The sequence below is a fragment of the Cnephaeus nilssonii genome (genome assembly GCF_951640355.1).
Source record: "Cnephaeus nilssonii genome assembly, chromosome: 14".
Classification (NCBI taxonomy): Eukaryota; Metazoa; Chordata; class Mammalia; order Chiroptera; family Vespertilionidae; genus Cnephaeus; species Cnephaeus nilssonii.
In genome coordinates, this window is record NC_137085.1 from 33036505 (window position 1) to 33058924 (window position 22420).

The 22420-nt window shown below is 41.2% G+C and overlaps 1 protein-coding gene across 1 annotated transcript in view; it reads left to right on the forward strand.

Annotated features, from left to right (window-relative positions):
• SLC28A3 (solute carrier family 28 member 3) overlaps nucleotides 1-22420 on the forward strand; it is a 58380-nt gene that overhangs the window by 17243 nt on the left and 18717 nt on the right. Inside the window, exons 2-9 of the mRNA XM_079790740.1 lie at nucleotides 9259-9354; nucleotides 11213-11295; nucleotides 14031-14122; nucleotides 15899-16088; nucleotides 17148-17292; nucleotides 18741-18854; nucleotides 19742-19819; nucleotides 21893-21973. Coding sequence (XP_079646866.1) covers nucleotides 9259-9354; nucleotides 11213-11295; nucleotides 14031-14122; nucleotides 15899-16088; nucleotides 17148-17292; nucleotides 18741-18854; nucleotides 19742-19819; nucleotides 21893-21973 — 879 coding nt within the window. The remainder of the gene's footprint in view (nucleotides 1-9258; nucleotides 9355-11212; nucleotides 11296-14030; nucleotides 14123-15898; nucleotides 16089-17147; nucleotides 17293-18740; nucleotides 18855-19741; nucleotides 19820-21892; nucleotides 21974-22420) is intronic.

The window sequence follows — 22420 nt, forward strand, 5'->3', positions numbered from 1 at the left end:
TTAATTTGCATTTCATCTTCTAAACGGAACTCGGGACTCTGATGAAGTCAATGGAAGTCAGCCTTACACACAATTAAGCAGAATGCTTAAACATTACTCATTTGCTGTCTATTTCAAGTTTCTATGTGAAGACGATGCTAAGGCCTTTACTCCTGAGTATTATTTGATTTCCCCCACTTACATTTATGAACAGATCCATAAGTGAAACCAAGACATCCAATTACAAATAAGAAAAAAGATCCATATTCTCCCAGATGTACCCATTTATAGTTACCTCATAACTAAGAGATACTTTGGATGAAGGAGGGGTGGGACTTCCACATAACTCTGAGGGGGAAAAGGACACATTCCATTCTATACCACAGACCAAGAGGAGGTAGAACTCCTATTTTGAAATGAACTTTCAAGGTGCAAAAGCACTCTCACTCCATGGAGTTAATACATACAGGTAGTAAAAAGAGTTCATATCTGTGGCAGATATCTCAAAATATTGAAATTATCACCTCATTATTTTAATATTTTAAAATTATCTCAAGGCATTGAAATTAAGGTAGTTATTAAAACTTCTCACTGGACCTTGTTGGTTTTTTTCCTTGTTTTTAAATGTGTTGATAAAGATTCATACACACTATTCTATCACAAATTTATTTTATTAACTACTTCAATATAACTGGTTTTCTTTGAATCCTATATATTTAATTTTGTGTATTTTAAAACACCTAGAAAGAAGTCTAGAGGCTCCACTACCTATCCTGCATGAGAACATTTCCCAGAAGTTGCCCTCAGCATCAACCACACTGGCAGAACAATATAGAAGCCACAGGGAGCTTGAGAAATGTATCTTTATTCTGGGAAATCTTAGGCTCCGTAAAACTCGGAGTTCTGTTTTTAAAGGAAATGGGGAAGAATATATTTGGGAACAACTAGAGGTCTTGGCCAGAATATATTTTCTATCCAGGTTATAGAGTTCAATAGATGTTTATTAGATTTCTATTATTCATTGTGATTTTGTCTTCCTTATCTTTACCTTTGCCCACTTGATCTGTCATAGACGGAACTCTTTCTAAATGCATTTCTAGATATTTCTGTGTTTCCTTTATGTTAATCTATGCCATTTGTACATCTCAAAACGTGAGATTGTATCTCCCCGCTCCCCCCCCCCCCTTGCTTCTTTTTGGACATGTTTATTGTTTGGGAGGTTTGTCCTGTATTCAGCCTTGGTGGCTTAAAGTAATGACCACTGCATGTTTCGTCTTCTTGGATCATCTTCAGTATACGCTTGTGGTGTGTTTGCTATATGACTCAATCAAATCTGATGATTGATTTTCCAGATATATTTGTTTGCTCTTAGCTCCTCTCATCATATTTTATATTGTGCTTTTAAAAAATCTTTTCACTGTATGGGTTGTGTCCTTTATTTTTGTTTGGTTTCTACTGAAGACTGGTGTGGGGTTTTTTGTTTGTTTTGTCTTGATGGTTCCTTTCTTAACCAGCTTAAGCCTATGAGTAATACAAAATTGGTATGTTTTCCACCTTCCATAATTTCTTTCTTTCTCTTCCACCACTTGATTTTAACTGAATATATATCTTGTAGTGTTTACATTTCTATCTTAAACACAGCTATTTATAATATCTTTCAGCTCCCAGAAATTAACAAGTGAGGAAATGGTACTTTACCTGTATACTTCACCTTCTCCCCTTCATTCCTTCTCCTTCAAGTAGTGTTCTGATCATCTTTCTACATTGTCAGGGGTAGAATGTTTAAAATTTGTTCTGGAATCCCTGGAAATGTTTTTTTTATTTTACTTCACTAATTAGATCCAAAATATATTATCACTCCTTTTGCCATAATTTCTCCATCTACCATTTGTTGGGCTGAAGTTCTTCCTCTAACAGTTTTTTCAAGAAAGGTCATAGAAACCATATTCTATGAGTATATGCATACTTAAAGCTATTTATACTTCTTTTTTAATTTTTCAATTACAGTTGCCATTTGCAGCAACATGGATGGACCTAGAGGGAATTTTGCTAAGTGAAATAAGTCAGACAGAGAAAGACAAATACCATACCATTTCACTTATATGTGGAATCTAAAAAACAAAATAAATGAATAAACAAACTCATAGATTACATTTATTTTTTTAATCTGATGATTGTAAACCTTTCATTTTTCTCCTTTCAGAACAAACCTCTGCCACTTTTCCCTTTTTCTTACATGGTTTTGTGTGCCCCTAGCTCACAAAGACCACAAGGGGAGAATGTTGCACCCAATTCAAAGCTCCCTTCAGAGCATTCAGAGATGACAGGGAGCTGTGGCCAGGCAAGTGTGCCAGTGCGTCCCAGGCTTACCAGGTGGTTTCCGCCCACAGCACTGCTGCTCCTTACCCAGCCTTCAAACCTCACCGGCCTGCAAGAAGAACAGGAGGATCGCAGGGAGGAAGGGTCCAGCCAGTGCCCATTAACTCACATTAAAGATTGCATAAACCCCAGACCTGTGCCAGAAGGTTACATGAGCCAGGAAGACCAGGAGCAATAGGTAAAGATCAAAGGCTTCTGGAATAATTCTCTAGATTGCCTTTGGAGGTGCAATCCTTCAAGGTACAGCCCATGCCATCAATTTAGAGGACAACGTTATAGAGAAATTGCCTTAAAATATTTGACATTTGTAGCTTTGGGAAATAAATAAATAAATAAATAAATAAATAAATAAATAAATAAGGAGGGGAAGGAATGATCTCAAATAATTTGGAGATCAGATTCACAAAACAGATGCTGACTTTTACAGGCCAAATCTTAATAGAGAACAAAGTGACTATACTAGTACATGCTGCAGAGCAAGCAAGCAAGTACAAAACTAAACCATAAAATTATATAACGTACCAGTCAATGACCTCTGACTATGTGTGGCTTTGTAACAGCCACACAGCCCCACAAGCAAGTAATGAGTGCTACATTCCCATCTAATAGGGTACAGGGCCTCAAAATATTAAGGCTGGATTTGAACCCAGGTATGACCATGGAACCCAAGCTTTATATTGCAATGCAGCATCAATTAATATAGGTAATTTATCAATATTCCAAACAGCAGTCATCTTAAGGCATATGTTGAGCCACTGCCTACAATCTCTTTACATGGCATTTTGGAATTAAGTACTATTTGAGGCAGTTGCTGTAGTCTAGTCTCATTCAATGTTCAGAGAAATGAACACAGAGAGGTTACATCACTTGAAGAAGCTCAGAGAAACAACAGAAATTAGAGATGTATTTCTAACACTTTTATTTAGAAACCTAAGGCTTAGAATATTAGAACATAAGGTAACCTTATGGAGAAATAGAAAAAGCAGTCCTATACCATTTGGTCTCTACTTAATTGTAGAGACACTGATTCAGCTGCTACTATAATCAGCTCAACAGCCCCTGAGAATATCTTCTCCATTCATTCAAAAACAGTATCGAGCATTTCTGTGTATGGGCACATGATATTCAGCAGAGAAAAGGGGACAAAGTAAAGTATCTGGCTTCTTATCATAACAGGTGAGTGGGTGAAATATATAGACTTAAACAGTACCAAGTTCAACTGACATCATATTCCCATTTTGGTCCTGGGGATTGAGACTTTGACATCCATGGCAATATTTAAGGCATCACTCCCTCTCAGAATGTTCCACATTGACTGTTTCTAGGAAGATTGCTTTAACCTTTTGCACTCGGATGTCGAGTGTGACTCGACACGGTTAGCATCGGTAGCAGCTCGAGAAAAAAGCAAGCGAGTGCAAAGGGTTAAAGGTATACAGAGAAGTGCAAATGATAGCTAGACAGATACATATATACATACATATACACATACATGCATAATACAACAAACAACTTTAACCACCAATCTAAATCTGTTCTGGTGGTATGCCTTCCAGCTAAGATATATTATCAAACACCTCATAGAATTCACTGTGAAGTATCAAGTGCTAAAACCAGTTGAAGATCTTCATAGCAACTCCTCAGGTTTCATGTCCACATTACATTTGCCCACTGGGCCATTCCCATATTCCATAAACTTACATGACCTATGTCCCACCAAAGATCAGGATGAAAGTCTCCCTGGGGTATCGGTTGCCATTCTTGCCCCAGTCCTCAAGCCCGGCTGTATCCCCTCAGCCATTCATACATTCAGAGCAATGCCAGGCCATAGCACTTTCTATAGAGAAGGGGGAACAGAGGCTCTCCTATCATAGTAGAAAAATCCTGGTCACAAAACTGAGAAATGGAAGTCACTTTGTGAATTCAGGGCCACCGTGGTGGGAGAGACTGAGTGAGTGGAGCAGACATGTTGGAAGGAAAAAGAATGTCAAACTAATCAGAGACATGACATGTCCACAAATGCAAGAGTGTCCACTCACGTCATTTAAAGATAGAATCTACTTAAAATCAGACTATACGGTGGGTCTTGAAAAATTCTGGCTTGAGAAATGACTTCCAGAGCCCAAATTTGTCGAAAAGGGGCCGCGAGCAATTCTGGAATCTTTCACCACCTCTCTCATTTCTACTCTTGTCTTTTAGGTTTAGGGTTCAAATCAAGGTTCCTAGTCAAAAGGGGATTTACTTTGTTGGTATACCACTGTGTCTACATATCTCCAAAGCCAAAGGGCTTTGGCCCAAGGGCAAAACTCTGCAGACACAATGTGGCCTGAGATCCCATCTCAGCTATTTCTGGTTGTGCAAACCGAGTCAAGTGATTTACTTATTTTTGCTTTAGTTTCCTGATCTGTAAAAAGAGGAAACTTTTTACAGACCAGGAAACCCATCTCACAGGCCTCTTAGGGTCAAATAACAAAACTTTTCAAGGGTTTAATCTAGTATGTCAGTCTAGGTGCAAATAAAGGCAAAACCCAAAAGAGACAAAAGGAGAAGTTTGTTTCCGGCAGATATAAGTCAGGAAGTGGGTAGCACAGAGCTGGGTGGGAGCACTGCTCAAGGCTCTCAGGGACCTAAGTCCGCCCCCCCCCCCCCCCACCTCAACTCACCACTCAGCTATCGCTAGGATGGGCCCTTGTGTTCTTGGTCCAGATGGAACCATCCACACACCAGGCAGCAGGACAGAAGACAAGATCAAGGGGACAAAGAGTACCTCCCACTTCTACTTACATTTCCTTGACCAGAATCTAGTGAAATGGGACTCTAGGAAATGTAGCCTTTATTCTGGGTGGCCACGTGTTCAGCTAAAATTCTATAGAAGGGGGCATCACAAATAGGTTAGGGGGAGGGAATGATTTCAATAATTTCCTTTATTCCAGAAGTTATAATATGCTTTAGAAACTGAGCAAAAAGAAGAAATCAATAAAAAGGTCTCTGTCCATCTGTACTCCCCGTAACACCCACTGTGGATCTGTAGTTGCTCGAGCACCATGGAGAATGCAACATCAAAGAGAAAAACCCACCCTAACCGGTTTGGCTCAGTGGATAGAGCGTCAGCCTGTGAACTCAAGGGTCCCAGGTTCGATTCCAGTCAAGGGCATGTACCTTGGTTGTGGGCACATACCCAGTAGGGAGTATGCAGGAGGCAGGTGATCGATGTTTCTCTCTCATCGATCTCTCTCTCCCTTCCTCTCTGTAAAAAATCAATAAAATATATTTTTAAAAAAAAGAGAGAGAGAAAAGCCCCAGGCACATGTTCTCCTTGGTCAAAGATCTGTCCTTCAGAGGGGGCTCTATCCAGAATCATCACCCTCAGAATTTCAGCAGCGAACATTGATTTGAGAAATTAAAAGTGTCATGCTGCAAACTGTTTAGAAATGCTCATACTCACACCCACCGTGTTGTAACTCATTCTGTGCAGTGACAGGTTTGCACTTAGAACACAGTCAGGATCGTAGGAGTCCAGGGGACAACTAAGCTGCTAGTAATCTGAATTGCTAAATAGATGGAGGACAACAATGGGCTCAGAAGTAATTATGAGCCACCTAGTACAGCCTCCCGACTCCAGTTTGAAAAGAAGCTGAGAAGCATGTGTTTTAAGGGGCATTTTTCAGGCACTAATCAACACCCACACAACACTCCCATTATTTCTGTTGGAAATCCTCAAATAGGATGCATTTTTCTTCCTGAAAATGCTAAAAAGCTAAGGTGTGCACTCTACTGGGGGTAAAACAACCTCATTACATGTTGCAAAATACATTGTCATCATTCATGCCCACTCTGCACCCCCACCTCATACCCCCCCCCCCCCCCCCCCACACACACACACACACACACACCACACACACCCCTTCCTCTCTTTTTAATTCTGAAAAGGCAGGCTCCACCCTTGTGTTTCACCAGGAAGCTTCAGATTCTGCCACCAGGTGGCAGTAATAATCAGCATCGAGATGCTGAAGCTCCTCATGGAACCGGAAAATGTCAGGATTTTGGGAGGAACCATGAGAACACTGAATCGAAACTGTGTTGTATAAATGGGTGGATTGAGGCTCACAAAGATATGACCTGCCCAGGGTCACACTTGTAATTAGGGACCCTGAGGACCAGCCCCTTCTGTTACCTGTGTCCCATTTTTCTACCAACTCCTGCTGGATTTTATGTTTAATGTTTTGTTAACAACAAATTTCAGCATCCATGAAAGTAAGAATAGTAAAATGAGTCCCTAAGTACACATCAGCAGCTTCAGCAATTAGCAATATTTTGTCATCTTTCTATATTGTACATATTGTCCCCACACACCTATCAGATTTGATAGGAAATACCAAGAGATACTACATTGCTGTTTCAGTTAGTGTAACATTAAAATCACTGTGGCTTATTAATGTAACAAATAATTGTTTGTGTCTGCTAAGCACAAGGAATTATGCTAAAGTAAAATATAAACAACTAACACAAAAGAGCATTTTGGCAACAAGACATGCATAAGTCATGTATGTGCTGGAAGTTAGATTTTATTTATGCTTATATACTCTTAGGTTTCAATAAATAGAAAATGCAACACAAGTTGGAGATGCAATATTTTCTAGATCCTTGGGGCCATTCAGAGATCGAAAGTTAAAATCAAAGTTGGGGACTTGTTCTTTTTTCAAAGACAAGGTCACAGCCAACAGAGCTAGCAGGGGACATCTCTTAAAAAGACATAGGGACCTACCTGGCACTATTTATCTATCATTTGCCTTACTTGGAATGAAGTACCATATAAAAAGGCAAGTTGGGATGAGATGAAAGAAAGATTGGAGCCTCCAAAAAAGGTAAAAGAGAAACAAGCCAGGTGTTTGTCACATCTGGAAACAGCACTAAAGGATTAGGAGACCCCTCCAAGAGCAAACTATACTCAGTTCCTTAAAGTAAAATCAAAAGGGCCTCACAGCCCTAACCGGTTTGGCTCAGTGGATAGAGCGTCAGGACTGAAGGGTCCCAGGTTTGATTCCGGTCAAGGTCATGTACCTTGGTTGCGGGCACATCCCCAGTGGGAGGTGTGCAGGAGGCAGCTGAATCGGTGTCTCTCTCATTGATGTTTCTAACTCTCTATCCCTCTCCCTTCCTCTCTGTAAAAAGTCAATAAAATATTTTTTTTTTTAAAAAGGGCCTCACAGAAGAAGGCATTTTCTAATTCTTATTTCTACCAGAGATTGCTTTAAACCAAACAAGACACATTTTAATATCTCATAAATCCAACGTCTATGAATAAAATGATCGGTCTATAATTTACTATATTTTGTTTTAGAAGTTGAAAGCCTGTGGGATATGATAGAAAGGAGACTGACGCCTGCACCCTCAGCCTCAGCTCTGCTTTGAGAAGTTTATATGGCCTAGAAAAGGGCAACTGTCTTCCTTTCTCTCTATCTCAAGTTGGACCACACCAATCCTTTCTATCATAACAAAACAAAACAAAACTCATCTATGTTTCTTTATTAGCCAAAATGCCCTGGTTCTTTCTTTAATCAGCTGACTCATCTAAACACTTCATCTTGGCCAATCCACCTCTAGATTGTTGTTTGTCCCCATATACAAAATTTAACTCAAAATGGATCAAAGACCTAAATAGAAGACCTGGAACAATAAATTATATAGAAGAAAACATAGATACTAAACTTACATTGGTCTTAGAGAAGATTTTATTAACTTGACCCCAAAGGCAAGGAAAGTAAAAGCAAAAAAAAATGAATGAGACTATATCAAATTAAAAAACTTCTACACAGCAAAAGAAAACACCAACAAAACAAAAAGGCAACCAACCGAATGGGAGGAGATATTTGCAAACAACAGCTTTCACAAGGGGTTAGTATCCAAAATATATAAAGAATTTACACAACTCAACACCAAACAAATAAACAATCTAATTAAGAAAATGGGCAGAGGACCCAAAGAGACACTTCTCCCAAGAAGGCATACAAATTGGCAACAGATACATGGAATGTTGCTCCACTTCATTAGCTATTAGGGAAATGCAAATCAAAACTACAATGAGATACCACTTCACCCCTTTAGAATAGCTATTATAAACAAGAAAATAACATGTTTTACAGAGGCTGCAGAGAAAAAGGAGGTGGGAATGTATACTGGTACAGCCACTACGGAAAACATCATGGAGGTTCCTCAAAAAATTAAGAATAGAATTACCATATGATCCAGCAACCCCTCTTCTGGGTATCTACACAAAAATTTGAAAACATTTATTCACAAAAGCATATGTATCTCTACACTCATTGTAACATTATTCATAATGGCCAAGGCATAGAAACAACCCAAGTGTCCTTTGATAGATGATTGGATAAAGATGTGGTACATATATACAATAGAATACACTCAGCCATAAGAAAAGAAGAAATACTGCCATTTGTGACAACATGGATGGACCTTGAGAATATCATGCCAAGAAAAGTAAGTCAGAAAGAAAAAGTTTAAAACCATATGATTTCACTATATGTGGGATATAAAACAGAAAGCACAAATGAACAAATAAGAAAAACAAACAAACAAAAACATATACACTCAGACAACAGTGAAGTGGTTATCAGAGTGTAGGGGATGGAGGAGGTAGGAAAGGGTAGAGGTTATGAAATATATGATGATGGGAGATGGTTTGACTTTGGGTGGTGGGCACACAATGCAATATGAAGATCATGTATCATAGAAATATACACTTGAAACCTATATAATCTTATTAACCAATGTCATCCCAATTTTAATAAAAAGAACATAAAATCTTCTAGGCACCACTCATTGAAAGAACATATATTTATTTGGCTCTGAAATTTTATTTTGCAAACTGTACTTTGTGTTTAGAATGAAGAAGACATTCATGAAAACCAGAACACATCAGGAAACAACTCCATAAGGAACAGAGTTGTGCAAAACAGAGAACATGTAAATGCCAAACAGGTATGGCTCAAGATTGGTGAGTGAGTATATTACCATGGTAACCATCGTGTGACAGGCACCTGACAGCTATGGGGACAGAAAGCATGGTGCTCAGCTGGCACTCAGAGGAATGAGTTAAGTGGTACTTAGAGTGTGTAAACCAAGTCATGAAGAAGACATTCGTGCCCAAACAAAGGTCTTATTTACACTCCTGTCCTCAGAGTTCTCTGATGGGGAGCATACCCAGGCTTTCTCGGACATGTCACTACTACAGATTTCAAGCTCCATCCTGTGCAGAAAGCACGGGCTTAAACAAAAGCATTTTAATTTGAAGGTAAAGAAGGCAGACAAGAAAGATTCTAAGAGGTGGTTCTAAAACTGTGTCCATCAAGCCCTAAGGCTCCTCAATGACACCTCAGTTACATAGCAGTCCGAGGTGCTCCATCACAATGCCACTTTTGTTTCTCTTACATATTGGATCTGGGTAGGATCTCATTTGAAGAAAGCCTTCTGCTATTAAAACTGAGCAAATTCTCCCTGTCAGTCATCCTTTTTGCTTATTCTTTTTAGTAATTCTGGCTCTATAGTAATTGCCTACTATGGAGCCATGTCTTGGGGGATAGTTATTCTCATGATAAAAAGAATATCTTGTTTGAATTAGGGAAATAAAAGGAAAATGATTGCAGCAAAATTTGGAAGACAAAAAGTAACCTGTAATTTCAGAAAAAAATCAGTGCATTTCCATTTTAAGGAAAATCATGTAATAAGGCAAATACTCTATATACATTCACATGCACGTGTTACCTAATTGGGATCATGCTATACATATTATTACTATCTATTTTATTTACTATATTATAAAAAGTGTTCATTTCACTAAATATTATTCAACAAGAAAAGAGAAAATAAGACTTCTGTCCACATAAAACTTGCATATGGATGTTTATAGCAGCTTTCTTCATAATCACCAAAACTTGGAAACAACCAACATGTCCTTCAGTAGGTGAATGGTTCAATAAACTGTGGTCCATCCAGACAATAAAATATTCTTCAGCACTAAAAACAAATGAGTTGTCAAGCCATGAAAAGACATGGGGGAACATTAAATGCATATTACGAAGTGAAAGAGGCCAATCTGAAATGGCTACATAGTGTATGATTCCAACTCTATGACATTCTGGAAAAGGGAAACTGTGGAGACGGTGAAAAGATCAGTGTTTGCCAAGAGGGGAGGGAGGATGAAGAGGAACAGTATTTTGAAGGCAGTGAAATGACTATTTATGATAGTTGATACATGCTATTAAACACTTGTCTAAACCCATCCTATATAATAAAAGCGTAGCATGCAAATTGTCCCCTCGACCGGGAGTTCCTCCTGCAGTTCGACCAGGGGGCAGGGCCAGCCAGGGGAAGGAAGGGAGTACCCAGCCAGCAGCCACTAGGAACCCTACCAGTGCATGAATTTCATGCACTGGGCTTCTAGTAAAATATAAAACACTGTTAAACAAAGACCTTTTTGGCCAAAAGATTTTCTGAAAGAAAGTGTTTATTAAGCCATGTGTCAGCCCAAAAAAGGACCGGGTCCTGGGGCACGCAGACCAAACCACCACCAACAGAGCTAGATGGACAAGACAACATGAGCACCATCCTGAGGCCAAGAGGGCTCTTTTATACAATGAATTTGGAAAGAAAGATGTAAGTTGTTTTAAAAGAATTTACATTGGCTATAGACAGGGATGGGGCAGGAGAAGGGGAAGCAAAGAAAGTTCTGGAATAGGTGCATAGTCCATAAGGAAGAAGTGTTTGCTGCAGTCCAGAAAGGGCCCATTATGCCCAAGATTCTCTTCATAGCATCTCTGTTCCAATGTTTGATTTCCAGGGTGAAGAGCAGGTCACCATTGAGCAGGATTCTCTAAAAAGCGAAGAAGATGAGGAGGATGATCAAGTGATGCATCCAAAAGGGTACAGGCTTAAACGAGAGAAATAACCACACCTACCTCCTAAATAAATGGCTTTGCTCTTTTGTGGGGGGTTTTTGGGAGGGAGGGGCGGGAAGCAATATGTTTTATTGATTTTAGAGAGAGAGTGAGAGAAAACCATCTATGTGAGAAAGAAACATCTGGCTGCCTCCTGCACACCCCCTACTGGGGATCAAGGCCAAAACTAGGGCATGTGCCCTGACTGGGAATCGAACCAGTGACGTTTGGGTGCGCTGGACGATGTCCAACCAACTGATCCACACTGGCCAGGGCATTCCTTTATTTATCCTCACCTAATTTTTTAACATTTATTATTTATTATTAGAGATGGTCGCCACCACCAATTCTATTTTCTACCATTTTCAGAAAAATTAATGGAGTTCTACGATAATCAATGTGGTAAATTCAAATTGCTGATGTCCTGGAAACTGAATATGCAGGACGGTCTTTTAATTACAAGTGTAAATTACCCACAAATTGCTCCAGTCCACACAAAAGTAGTTAATTCATCTTCTCAATGTTAATCAATAAGCAATTGGTTTCTCAAAACCCAATCTACTTGCTATTACTTTAAGATATCCTGAAGGTATTCCAATTCTTTATCACCTTGTGAGGTAGGAGAGGCAAATTGTATTTTTTTGGGGGGGGGTGGGGAGAGGGGCAGGAAAGACTCAAATATTTGTCAATTTTCTAAATTCTGATTTAAAGTTAATTTAAATTCCTAAATATCTGAGGAACTTTGCTTTGCTGTATCAGAGGATATCTCTGGAGTTGTTCAGAGTTAGGATTGAAAGATCTTGTCACATATACCCCATCAAGAAATATTTACCACCTGAGAAAGCTGAGCTTCGTTCCATCCTTCCTTGCACTTCATGAATCTCTGACCCTGGGAGCTGAGAAAGGTCCCCTGGGTGGTCAGATAACTCAGGTTTCACTATGTTAATGGGACAGAAACAACCACGGGACGGTTGGAAGTGGCTCAACCCAGATAACCAAATGGCAGAAGCATCTATTTCTAGCTACTTTATTTTATGCAGTGTCAGATTGCTTTAATGGGCTACACACATTCCATGCAATTAAAAAATCTGATAAATCCAACCTAAAGTAGATGGATGTTCCCTATGAAATGTTGCCCTCCACCACTGCTACTTTTTAACACTATATCCACAACTGAGGATAATGTGTTATCCTCAATTAGATGTAAAGACTTAGTCTTGACTGCACTTCTATTACCTCAACATCTTCTAAAATAGTGTTTCTAATTCTCAGTGCACACATTCACACACATACATAACGACAGAAGTCTCATAAAATAATACCTGTCATCACTAAAGGTGATCCACTCTGACATGTCCTATTTCTTTTAGTGGTGGTTATCATTCACAACCCACTAATGGGTTCCCACCCACAGCTATAAAATACTGCTCCAGAAAAGCAATATACACCCCCATTTCATTTATCCAGTAATGTAACAAATGCCTGATGTCCAAGATGCTGGCGCTATAGGGCTCACAGAGGTCTATTCCCCAGGAAGTCAGTCAGATCAAGGCTTCATAACAAATACAATTAAAAAAGACAGTAGGGCAAAGTGCAGAAGAATGCCTCTGTCTGAGCATATACAAGAAGGCCTTGTAGAAGCAAAGAACTTGAGCTGTGCCCTGAAACGTGAAGGGGGCTGAGGCTTGGATATGTGGGCATTACTGCTGGAAGGAAGGGAACTAGAGGCACCAACCAAGGGGAGAGATGTCCCAGCGGGGAGCTGTGTCCTTTGAGGTCCTGGAGATTGGGATCTTCTACATGGACAAGAAGTGCTTGTTTTAGAAATGCTATCCAGTGGCCTGGAAGTGGCAATGGTTAAACGTGTGAGTAAATTCCTTCTGCCCGGCCTCAGGTGGGAGGAGAGGCCTCCGTTAGATGGGGCATTGAGGAAAGAGGCACCTGCAGGGAAGCCAGGTTTCAGAGCAGGTGTGGAGGGACCAGCAGCATCCCAGGAGACGTAGAGGACAGTTGTGGGTCTGGCCCTGTGGCCTCTCCAATCTCACTCCCTGGTGGTCAGGATCTTCCCAAAGTGATCACATGCACCCATTGCTCACACACTACCCACCACTCCACAACAAAGCCCTGAACAGAAACAGGCACAATTCTAGAACTTTCTGAGGAAGCTGCAAAGCAACCTACTGGTTAAAGCTCTCAAATCCACAGAATCCTGCTTTACATTTTGAGTGCTCAATGAAGTCTGTCAGCTTCCCACTCCAAGGTGTGGTGAGCGAGGACAGGGAAGCACCCCATTACTCAAACTTTGTGGAAACAGAGAGATGAGAGTTCATTGGGTTTTTTTTAAATCAACATTTCATAACGGTGGCTTAAAAGCTAATGGAGGCCCTCAGGGTCCAGTGAGAAACAGTCTCGTCCTATGTATTATTTCCAGCTTTTGGTTAGTTATCAATCTTCCCTGCTCTATTTCCAGGAACATGTTTTCTGTATCTCTGGGATCTCTCAGTGCTTGGCACATCCATTCAGCAAAGGTGGATCCAAGCCATGGCTGAGTTTAGCCCACCATAAAATGAGTTTCCCATTTCCATTTTGTAGGACATATGCTTTGCGAATTTGTTTGTTTGCTTGCTTTATTTACAAAGGCTCATCTAGCCGTAGCATACGGGTTTACTTCATTTTTTGGCATTTACTTCTGCCTGCCATTTTGTTTTTGTATTGTTGCAGGTGTCTGGCAAGGAAGTATGGTACAGTTTGTGATTTTTGTAGAAAACACAGAACCACCATTCGGTATATCATCTGGGGCATCTTATTAGCAGGTAAATAACAAAAGGAGGTGGGGTATCAGTGTCTCTCTTTGAGGGTCCCCCAAATATTATGCTGAGATTTCTGTGGAAAGGAAGTAAATCCTTCCTTTGCCCTGGACCTCATGAATCATCCAGAGAAGCAAATCAAGAAGGCCCTGAATTGCAGGTCTCAGCGTGGGGTACCTATCCAGATAGGCTCCCTGGTCTGGTTAACTTAGTTAATTTATGTCACCTACTCTGTGGCCTTTGTTAATGTGATGTGGATTTGAAAGTTGTTTAACCCAAATCCAGGTAACTGGAAAATATGGTAATCACAAGTAGGACTCTACTGGCAGGAGGAAAAATAAGCAATGGATACTTTATGTGGATACAATGCCGGGAGCTGCCTAGGGCCATGTATCCCACTCCTCTTGCCCGAAGGCAGAGCCATAACTGTCTACAGTTGACCCTTCTTTAAAAAAAAAAAAAAGTTTTTTCTTTTTCTTTTATTTTTGCGTGTGTGTTTTTTCTACCTTTTACAGTTGACCCTTGAACAAAGCAGGGGTTCAAGGAACGAACACTCCTCATCCTCTACCACATGGTCAATAAATCCACATCTAACTTTTGACTCCTCAGAAACTGTACTAATAGCTTACTGACAAACCGAGGCCTTACCAATAACATAAACAGTCAATTAACACATATCTGTATGTTATATGTATTACATACTGTAAGCTAGAGTAAAGAAAATGTTATTAGATCTTAAAGAAAAGAAACTACATTTAGAGTTTATTTTTTAAAATCTGTGGATAAGTGGACCCATGCAGTTCAAACCTGTGTTGTTCAAGGGTCAGTGTACACAGAAGAGCAGGATTTTTGTTTTCACTCCCTCCAAAGCAGAGGGCTCCACCCATTCAAAGAATATCCCTATCTATAAAACATGAACTCTACTGCCCAAGTCTATAGATATTAATCCAAGAATGCTGCACCCTCAAGAGCAGTGGTTTTGCTGGTGCTCACACAGCCTGAACAGGGAAGAGCAGGGTTGTAAGTTTCCTCTGAACTGGGTGGGCCAGGTAGTATTTTACAGGCCATACATCAAAGCCACACATCTCTGCCTTCAGAGTACAAAAGCAAAGAGACACGCATGGCTGCGTTCCCAGGTGACTATAGAATACAAATACAAATATACAAATACAACTGTACTTGCTACCTACAAAAACAAGTGGCAGGCTAAATTTACCTTGCAAACAAAACTGTGTTTGCTGATCATTAATGGGAAACCTTGTTGTTCTTATTCTAGAATCTCCTTTTCAAAAAAAACCCAGCCACCTTGATTACCACCTCCACCACTTTCCTTTAGAGATTCTGTGGCACTTAGCCATTTTCCTACTCAAGCTTAGGCCAAATCTGAGCTGCAAACCAGGTGAATCAATGTCTTTTTGCCAGTGGTTGCTTCAACACCTGGGTTTTCTCTGATAGAAGTTCACTTGCTGAGTCTGGCTGGCTACCAGAAAAAAAGGTGGTTAGTACTAAGTGGGAGACCCAATGACCAAGCAACAAGATTCAAGAACTCAGAGGGTTACATAAGGAAAAAAGACCTAGGACCCTGGTCTCGTGGCATTCATGGTGAGATTGTTAGGGACTTATCATCAGAGGAGACAATCGCCATATCAAGAATATGAGGAGCACTCTTGTGTTCAGTGGTTTGTTCCCTGAACCTGCCCTTGGCTGAGCCAGATCAGCACCGGAGGCTGGTCTCCAGTCAGTGTTGGTGATGTTCACTGTCTGCCTTTGCTTCCTGGACAGGCTACCTGGCCATGGTGATTGCAGCCTGTGTGCTGAATTTTCACAGAGCCCTTCCTCTTTTTGGGATCACCGTGGCTGCTATCTTCTTTGTGATCTGGGATCACTTTATGGCCAAATATGAACATCAAATTGATGAGTTCCTATCTCCTGGCAGAAGACTTCTGGACAGCCATTGGTTCTGGCTGAAGTGGTAAATGCAATTGCTTCTCTTATTACAGTTGAGAGGGGTGTTAGTTTTTCCAACACTGTTTCAACAGTTTGTTCTGAAATTGCCTCCTCATTTATGGGATATTGCAGCTAGAAACAACCTAGGGGGGGTATCTGTTAAAATGCCTTCATTTTAAAAATAGGAAATCAAAGCTTAGATAAGACAATGACTCATTTGAGATGTGTTCAAATATCCCTATAAACTACTGTAATTTCAAGTGCTACTAAATGAAGAAAAAAAATGGTGTCCAATATATGGGATGATTCTACTTGGGAAGGTGGCTGCCTGCTCTGGCCTCCTTGGGAGGAAACTCCTGTAAATTCCTAAAGCCAACTTTTCCTCTATAGGATCCTGTGTCCTGCAGGTGACCACTCAGGGCTCTTCCCTCAGTCTCTGTCTGTGGGACCTCCTCTCCCTCCAAGTGACCCTACAGGATAGGATCCAGGACCAGTTTTCCACAGCATGGCCCACATAGGATCTACTAGGAAACTTCACATATCCTTGGCCTAATAAACCAGGATTGTGCAATACCAACACGGCACCCTTTCTGGCTCTGCCACCCAAGTCATGAATCAGACTTGTCATACCTGTCAGATTCCCCAGGGAGTCATAACCCAGTCTAAACCTAGCTCTCGGAGGCTCGGGTAAGTTCCCTCCACTGCAGAGAAGACATTTCAAGTTCTCCCTTAAAAGGTATCGTCTCACCCATCTCCCAAAACAGAGGTGAGGACTCCCAGGAGATCTCTCAAAGAAATCACCAGACTTCCCTCTCCAAACATTCTTTCTCCTCTCTGACCCCTTTATAGATCCTTGAACCAGCAAAGAGCCCAAGACTTGTGGAGTGAGGGAGACATGTTGCTTAATATTTTGGCTATTTGCCTTTATAGCCACAACCAAAAAGGATCTGTTGCAATGTCTAGAAGCACTACTTCCTGGTGCCAGGGTGTGTTACTCTTGTTTATGTTTGGTAGTTTTAGCCTGACTGAGATTTTCAAGTTAGCACAGAAAATGATGCCAATGCCTCTTTGCTGGTTCTCTTAGGGTGATTTGGAGCTCGCTGGTCCTGGCGGTTATTTTCTGGCTGATCTTTGACACTGCCAAACTGGGCCAGCAGCAGCTGGTGTCCTTCGGGGGGCTCATCATGTACATTATCCTGCTATTTCTATTTTCCAAATACCCAACCAAAGTAAGTACAAAATCAATCTTTTTTGTTTTTTTCCCTTTTTTCCCCTCATGTGTAAATTGTTCAGATTAATGAGTGTGAGTGAATTGAACTGTTATTCAATATTTATCTCACCTCACTATTATAAGTGGCTAGGGCAGTGGTCGGCAAACTCATTAGTCAACAGAGCCAAATATCAAGAGTACAACGATTGAAATTTCTTTTGAGAGCCAAATTTTTTAAACTTAAACTTCTTCTAACGCCACTTCTTCAAAATAGACTCGCCCAGGCCGTGGTATTTTGTGGAAGAGCCACACTCAAGGGGCCAAAGAGCCGCATGTGGCTCGCGAGCCGCAGTTTGCCGACCACAGGGCTAGGGCACCTTTCTCCCCGAACTTTCATTGTACAGTTGCTCTCTCATTTTTCACTTTCAGAGATTTTTCAGTTACACAACCAATGAGATGGTCTCTCCTGTCAAGTCCAATCGCTACTCATGTACCCCACCTTCCCCTGTGAAACACACATATAAAGAAAACTTACCCATTTTCATCCAGATTTCCCCAGACCAGCAATTAATCTAATAGTCTACCATTGAATTCCGCATTTTATCAAATTTCCATTTGCAATTTAGGCTGTTTTACCCCATAACTTTGTCCTTGAACTGTTTTGTTCTTATGGAATTCAATTCTCATCCTTGCCTGTAACGCATTAAATGGGCAAGAATTCTGAGACATTGAAGCTTTCGCACATGACTCATATGGGCCAACTCTGGAAGATTTTACTGGCTGAAAGATTGACCAAAGGAATAAAAAAGTCACCTAATATGATCCCACTTCTTTGCCATGTTCTGGTGAAAGTCTCCACTGTGTTCTATGCCTCCAATCCCATGGTTCTTTGCAAGCCACTCATCTCTGCACCAAAAATGAAAGCAGATGATTGTCCATTACCGCTGCACTCTCTGGGTCTGCATTAGAGTTAATTGGTGCCTTTTACAGTGAAATGAGAGCCCCTCAACAGGGTGGAATTTCACTTAATTCACTTACAAATTGTCAGATCAACAAACCTTGGGCACACAGAGAAGTCATGTTCTGCCTTTCCATTTTCCAGGCAGGGGAAATAATGGCACATATCTAATATGAACAGCATGGTAGGAAGGCCAGGTCCTTCCTCCTTTAATGACCCTTCTAAGCCTACTCTTGTGTCTAAGTTAATTTAGCATGACATAATAGTTACATACTCTCCCAGGGCTGAAGGCTTCAAACTCAGGATTAGGAAGAGAGAATGCAACCCTGAGATGTTTAGGTCTGATTCTATCATGGGATTCTCTGCTCAGGACCACTTTGGCCTCCCACAGAAAGCCGGTCATAGGCTGCGTGAGAGAAGCTTCCAAGGAACTAGTGATCCTTTGGGCATTGATGCTGAGTTCAGTTTTCATTTTCTAATGAGTTCTATCTCTTCATCTTTCTGCATAGGTTTACTGGAGGCCTGTCTTTTGGGGAATTGGGTTACAGTTTCTTCTTGGGCTCTTAATACTAAGGACTGAGCCTGGATTTATAGCCTTTGATTGGTTGGGCAAACAAGTTCAGGTAAGTTGGGTTCAAATGAACACCTTGCTTTTAGAATGCTTTTAACATTTGGATACAATTTTCAAGACATGTCAGAAATAGGTTTATTTGTCTGCATTAGTTGACCCAAATTTTAATTCTGTAGTATGAGTTAGACAAATAATTTGGCTTATGTAGAATATTAACAACTGTCTAGTTTATTAATAGTATGGGTGTCCCTTACCATATCATCCACTACATCACACCCTATCCTGATTGCCCCCTTTATTCTGCCCAAAGGGTTTCACATTTTTAAAATGGTTCCACAGATAGAGAAGAAACAGGCTTTCTTTGCATCTAGTGGTAACTAGTGCCACATATGTGCCATCTGTGACTTGCTGGAACAATATACCACACCTGACTCATTCTTGAGCATTCTGGAGCCAGATTGAATGTCAGAAATGACGGGAAATCTGAATGCATGTAGAGTTCAAAAATACACTTCCAGCCCTAGCCGGTTTGGCTCAGTGAATAGAGCATTGGCCTGCGGACTAAAGGGTCCTGGGTTCAATTCTGGTCAAGGGCGCATACCTTGGTTGCAGGCTCCTCCCCAGCCCAGGCCCTGATTGGGGCTTGTGCAAGAGGCAACCAATTGATGTGTTTCTCTCTCTGTGTCTTTCCCTCTCTCTTCCAACCTCCCTAAAAATCAATGGAAAAATATCCTCAGGTGAGGATTAACAACAACAAAATACACTTCCATGCCATCCACTGGGGAAGGGGGGAAGCTGAGAAATTAATTTACCAAGTCTATCCACCAAATCCAACAAGCGTGCTGGGCCCCCGCCTCTGCAGAGCCTGGTAGGTCCTGTGAATTGTAACCGCCATGTCAGTGGTTGTAATGGCCTTCTCTTTTCCTTTCTTCAACTCAGACGTTCTTGGAGTACACGAATGCCGGTGCTTCATTTGTCTTTGGTGAGAAATACACAGACCACTTCTTTGCATTCAAGGTAAAGCCAAGCTCCTTTTCTATGTAGCCACTTCCTTTTCAATAACTTCTCAGTCTGTGTAGCTGTTCAGATAGAACCTAACCCACCATAAGCCAGGTATAAGTTGTAGGTGTACAGCATATTGTTGTCCTTTTTCATTTACAATGATTTCTGAAGTCAGTGGACTGCAAACATTTTACTTTGTAACCACAGCATTAAGGAGAACATCTAGAGGAAGTCAGAAATATTAAAAGAATCCTTTGGGGAGTGGGCTTGTAGAATGCCTGAGATACTTATGAAAATCATATGGGGTAAAAGTATCTGAGATTTCAGGGAAAAGGACATTAGGTACCTGGCAGTGAATAGGCCACTAATGGTTCCAGGTCTAGGATCGGTGACAGCTCTGTGCTCGGGAAACCCTTCAGTCCCAAGCAAACCAGAACAGCTGGTTACCCACATCAACTTCGTCTTCCAGAACCATCCCCATGCTAAATCTCTCCCACCTTTCCTTGAGCACAGCCTTTGCCTATGCAGGCCTAGAGGCAGGGCCTTCTCCCAACCAAAAGAGGGATGTTATTCTATAAGAGAAAGGCCAGCTGGCCCCATGGCCAGGCCTAATAGGTTCCCTCCCAAGGCTCCCACCAGCCCCAGGAAGCTCACCTTCCTTGGGAGAATCCCTATAAATCCTTGTTGATGAGCCGGAAAGATGCATGTGGCTTTTCATTCCACTTTTATTTTTTTTGTGTGTGTGTGGTATGTTATTGTCCCTACACTTCTAAATTGTTTGCTCACTTAGTGACTCCAAATTTACCTCCAAAGAACCCCAGCATCAGTTAGGCCAACTGTTAACGGTGAATCTTTTTTAAACTGCTGATTTTTTTAAAACCGTTGATTTGATGCTTTGGTGCTGAGATAACTAAGCCATCTTGGAAAGGTCAATTGTTTATAAATTGAGACTGAAGTGTGCTCATATCATGAATTTAATTCAGAACTGGAAAAAACAAAGCCACAAGGAAGGTGAAATTTGCTGTCCAGACTGTCTGAGTGTCTTCAGATCTTGTTCTCCGGGGGCAGCAACATCTATCCTTCCCACCGAAGCAGAATCCCTGTGGGAACACTGGAGAGATGAACCCCTCCAACTCCCTGAAGCTTTCAGAAAGGCTCTTCCTCCCCATTAAAGCCAATAAAAGGACATGAGTGAGCTCTCAAGAGTGGCACAGAATGTCTTTTAATATATATTATTAATAGATTTTTCTAAATTAGATCTTGTACAAATTGTCTTCAGTCATTCTGTGCCTCTGGTGGAGGCTTATCTCTAGCCATTTAGCTGGGGAGCAGAGGGCTTGAAGGGGTGCGTTGGGGTAGGGGTGGGTGCGGAGGTCGCAGACCACAGCTCTGTGTGATCTCCGCAGGGTAGAAGCTGCTCCCTGTAGACACACAGGCTGCATTGAAGGCACCCAAAGAGCATCAGGAAAATAGGATCCAGAAAAAAAGACAACGTTTTGTTAGCACAGACGTTAACTAGTTTCCCAAGTTTAATCATTTCAGTGATTCAAAAATCTATAAGTAAAATAATTATTACCTTCAAAGCTAAATGAATGAGTGCTTACTCTATAGGAGGCACAGTATGTAAGCACTTACCACGCTGTAGCTGATCTGTGTAGCCGCTATGAATAAGGATCTAAGGTTGCGCACACTTAATCTCCACCACTGGTGAGTGGTGGCACCCATGTCTGCTAAATATCCGAACAAGTATATCTCCCAGTAGCACCTTCAGTTTGTTGATCTAGTTACTACAAATTCCTCTCAAACTTCATTCCTTCTCCGAGAAACTAAAGTAAGAAGAGCTCATTGTAGCAGAGGGAAAAAAAATGTCAATTTTCCTATGAAATATACTCAAGCTTACCCGGAACAAATTAGAGTAAGAGACAGTCAATGGGGCAGCTGCCCAATAAAAGTGTTGTTTTGTTCAAGAGGAGTTCCTAGTATTGTTATGATGCCTCCGAGGGAGGCAGAAAGGAGACCGATCTGAAACCTACTAACACCAGGAGGGCCAACATTAACCGGTGATCACTTTCATCTCCACCCACCCAGATCCTGCCCATCGTGATTTTCTTCAGCACTGTGATGTCCATGCTCTACTACCTCGGGCTGATGCAGTGGATCATTAGAAAGGTACCTGGACTGGAAGGGGTTGGGTGACAGGTGTAGAGCTGGATTATTTCAGGGACAAAGTCTTACCTGCCTTTTATCCAGGTTTTTCCAAGTACTTCTCTCTTTGTACCAAGATGCACCACCACCACCCATATTATTTTATTGAAACGCCCAAAATCCCACGTGTTTCCATGGAGGGAAGGCTATCTCAGGCACTTCTATTAGCCACTACTTCTTTAAGTCAAAGACTTGACGCCAACAGGTCAGACAGCTGCCGGGGAAAGCAGCATTGTTCCTTCATCCTGGCTGCCCACCGGCACCTTACACAGAGTAGGTCAATGTAAGGAGGTCACAAAAGTGGGCGCTCCTGGTCTAGGAGCTGCTAGAGAATCAAAGCAAGAAGGAGGCAGGGAAAGCTGCTTTTCGCTCCTGGGGGAGTTTTATAAGCACACAATGTTTGCTGTAAAT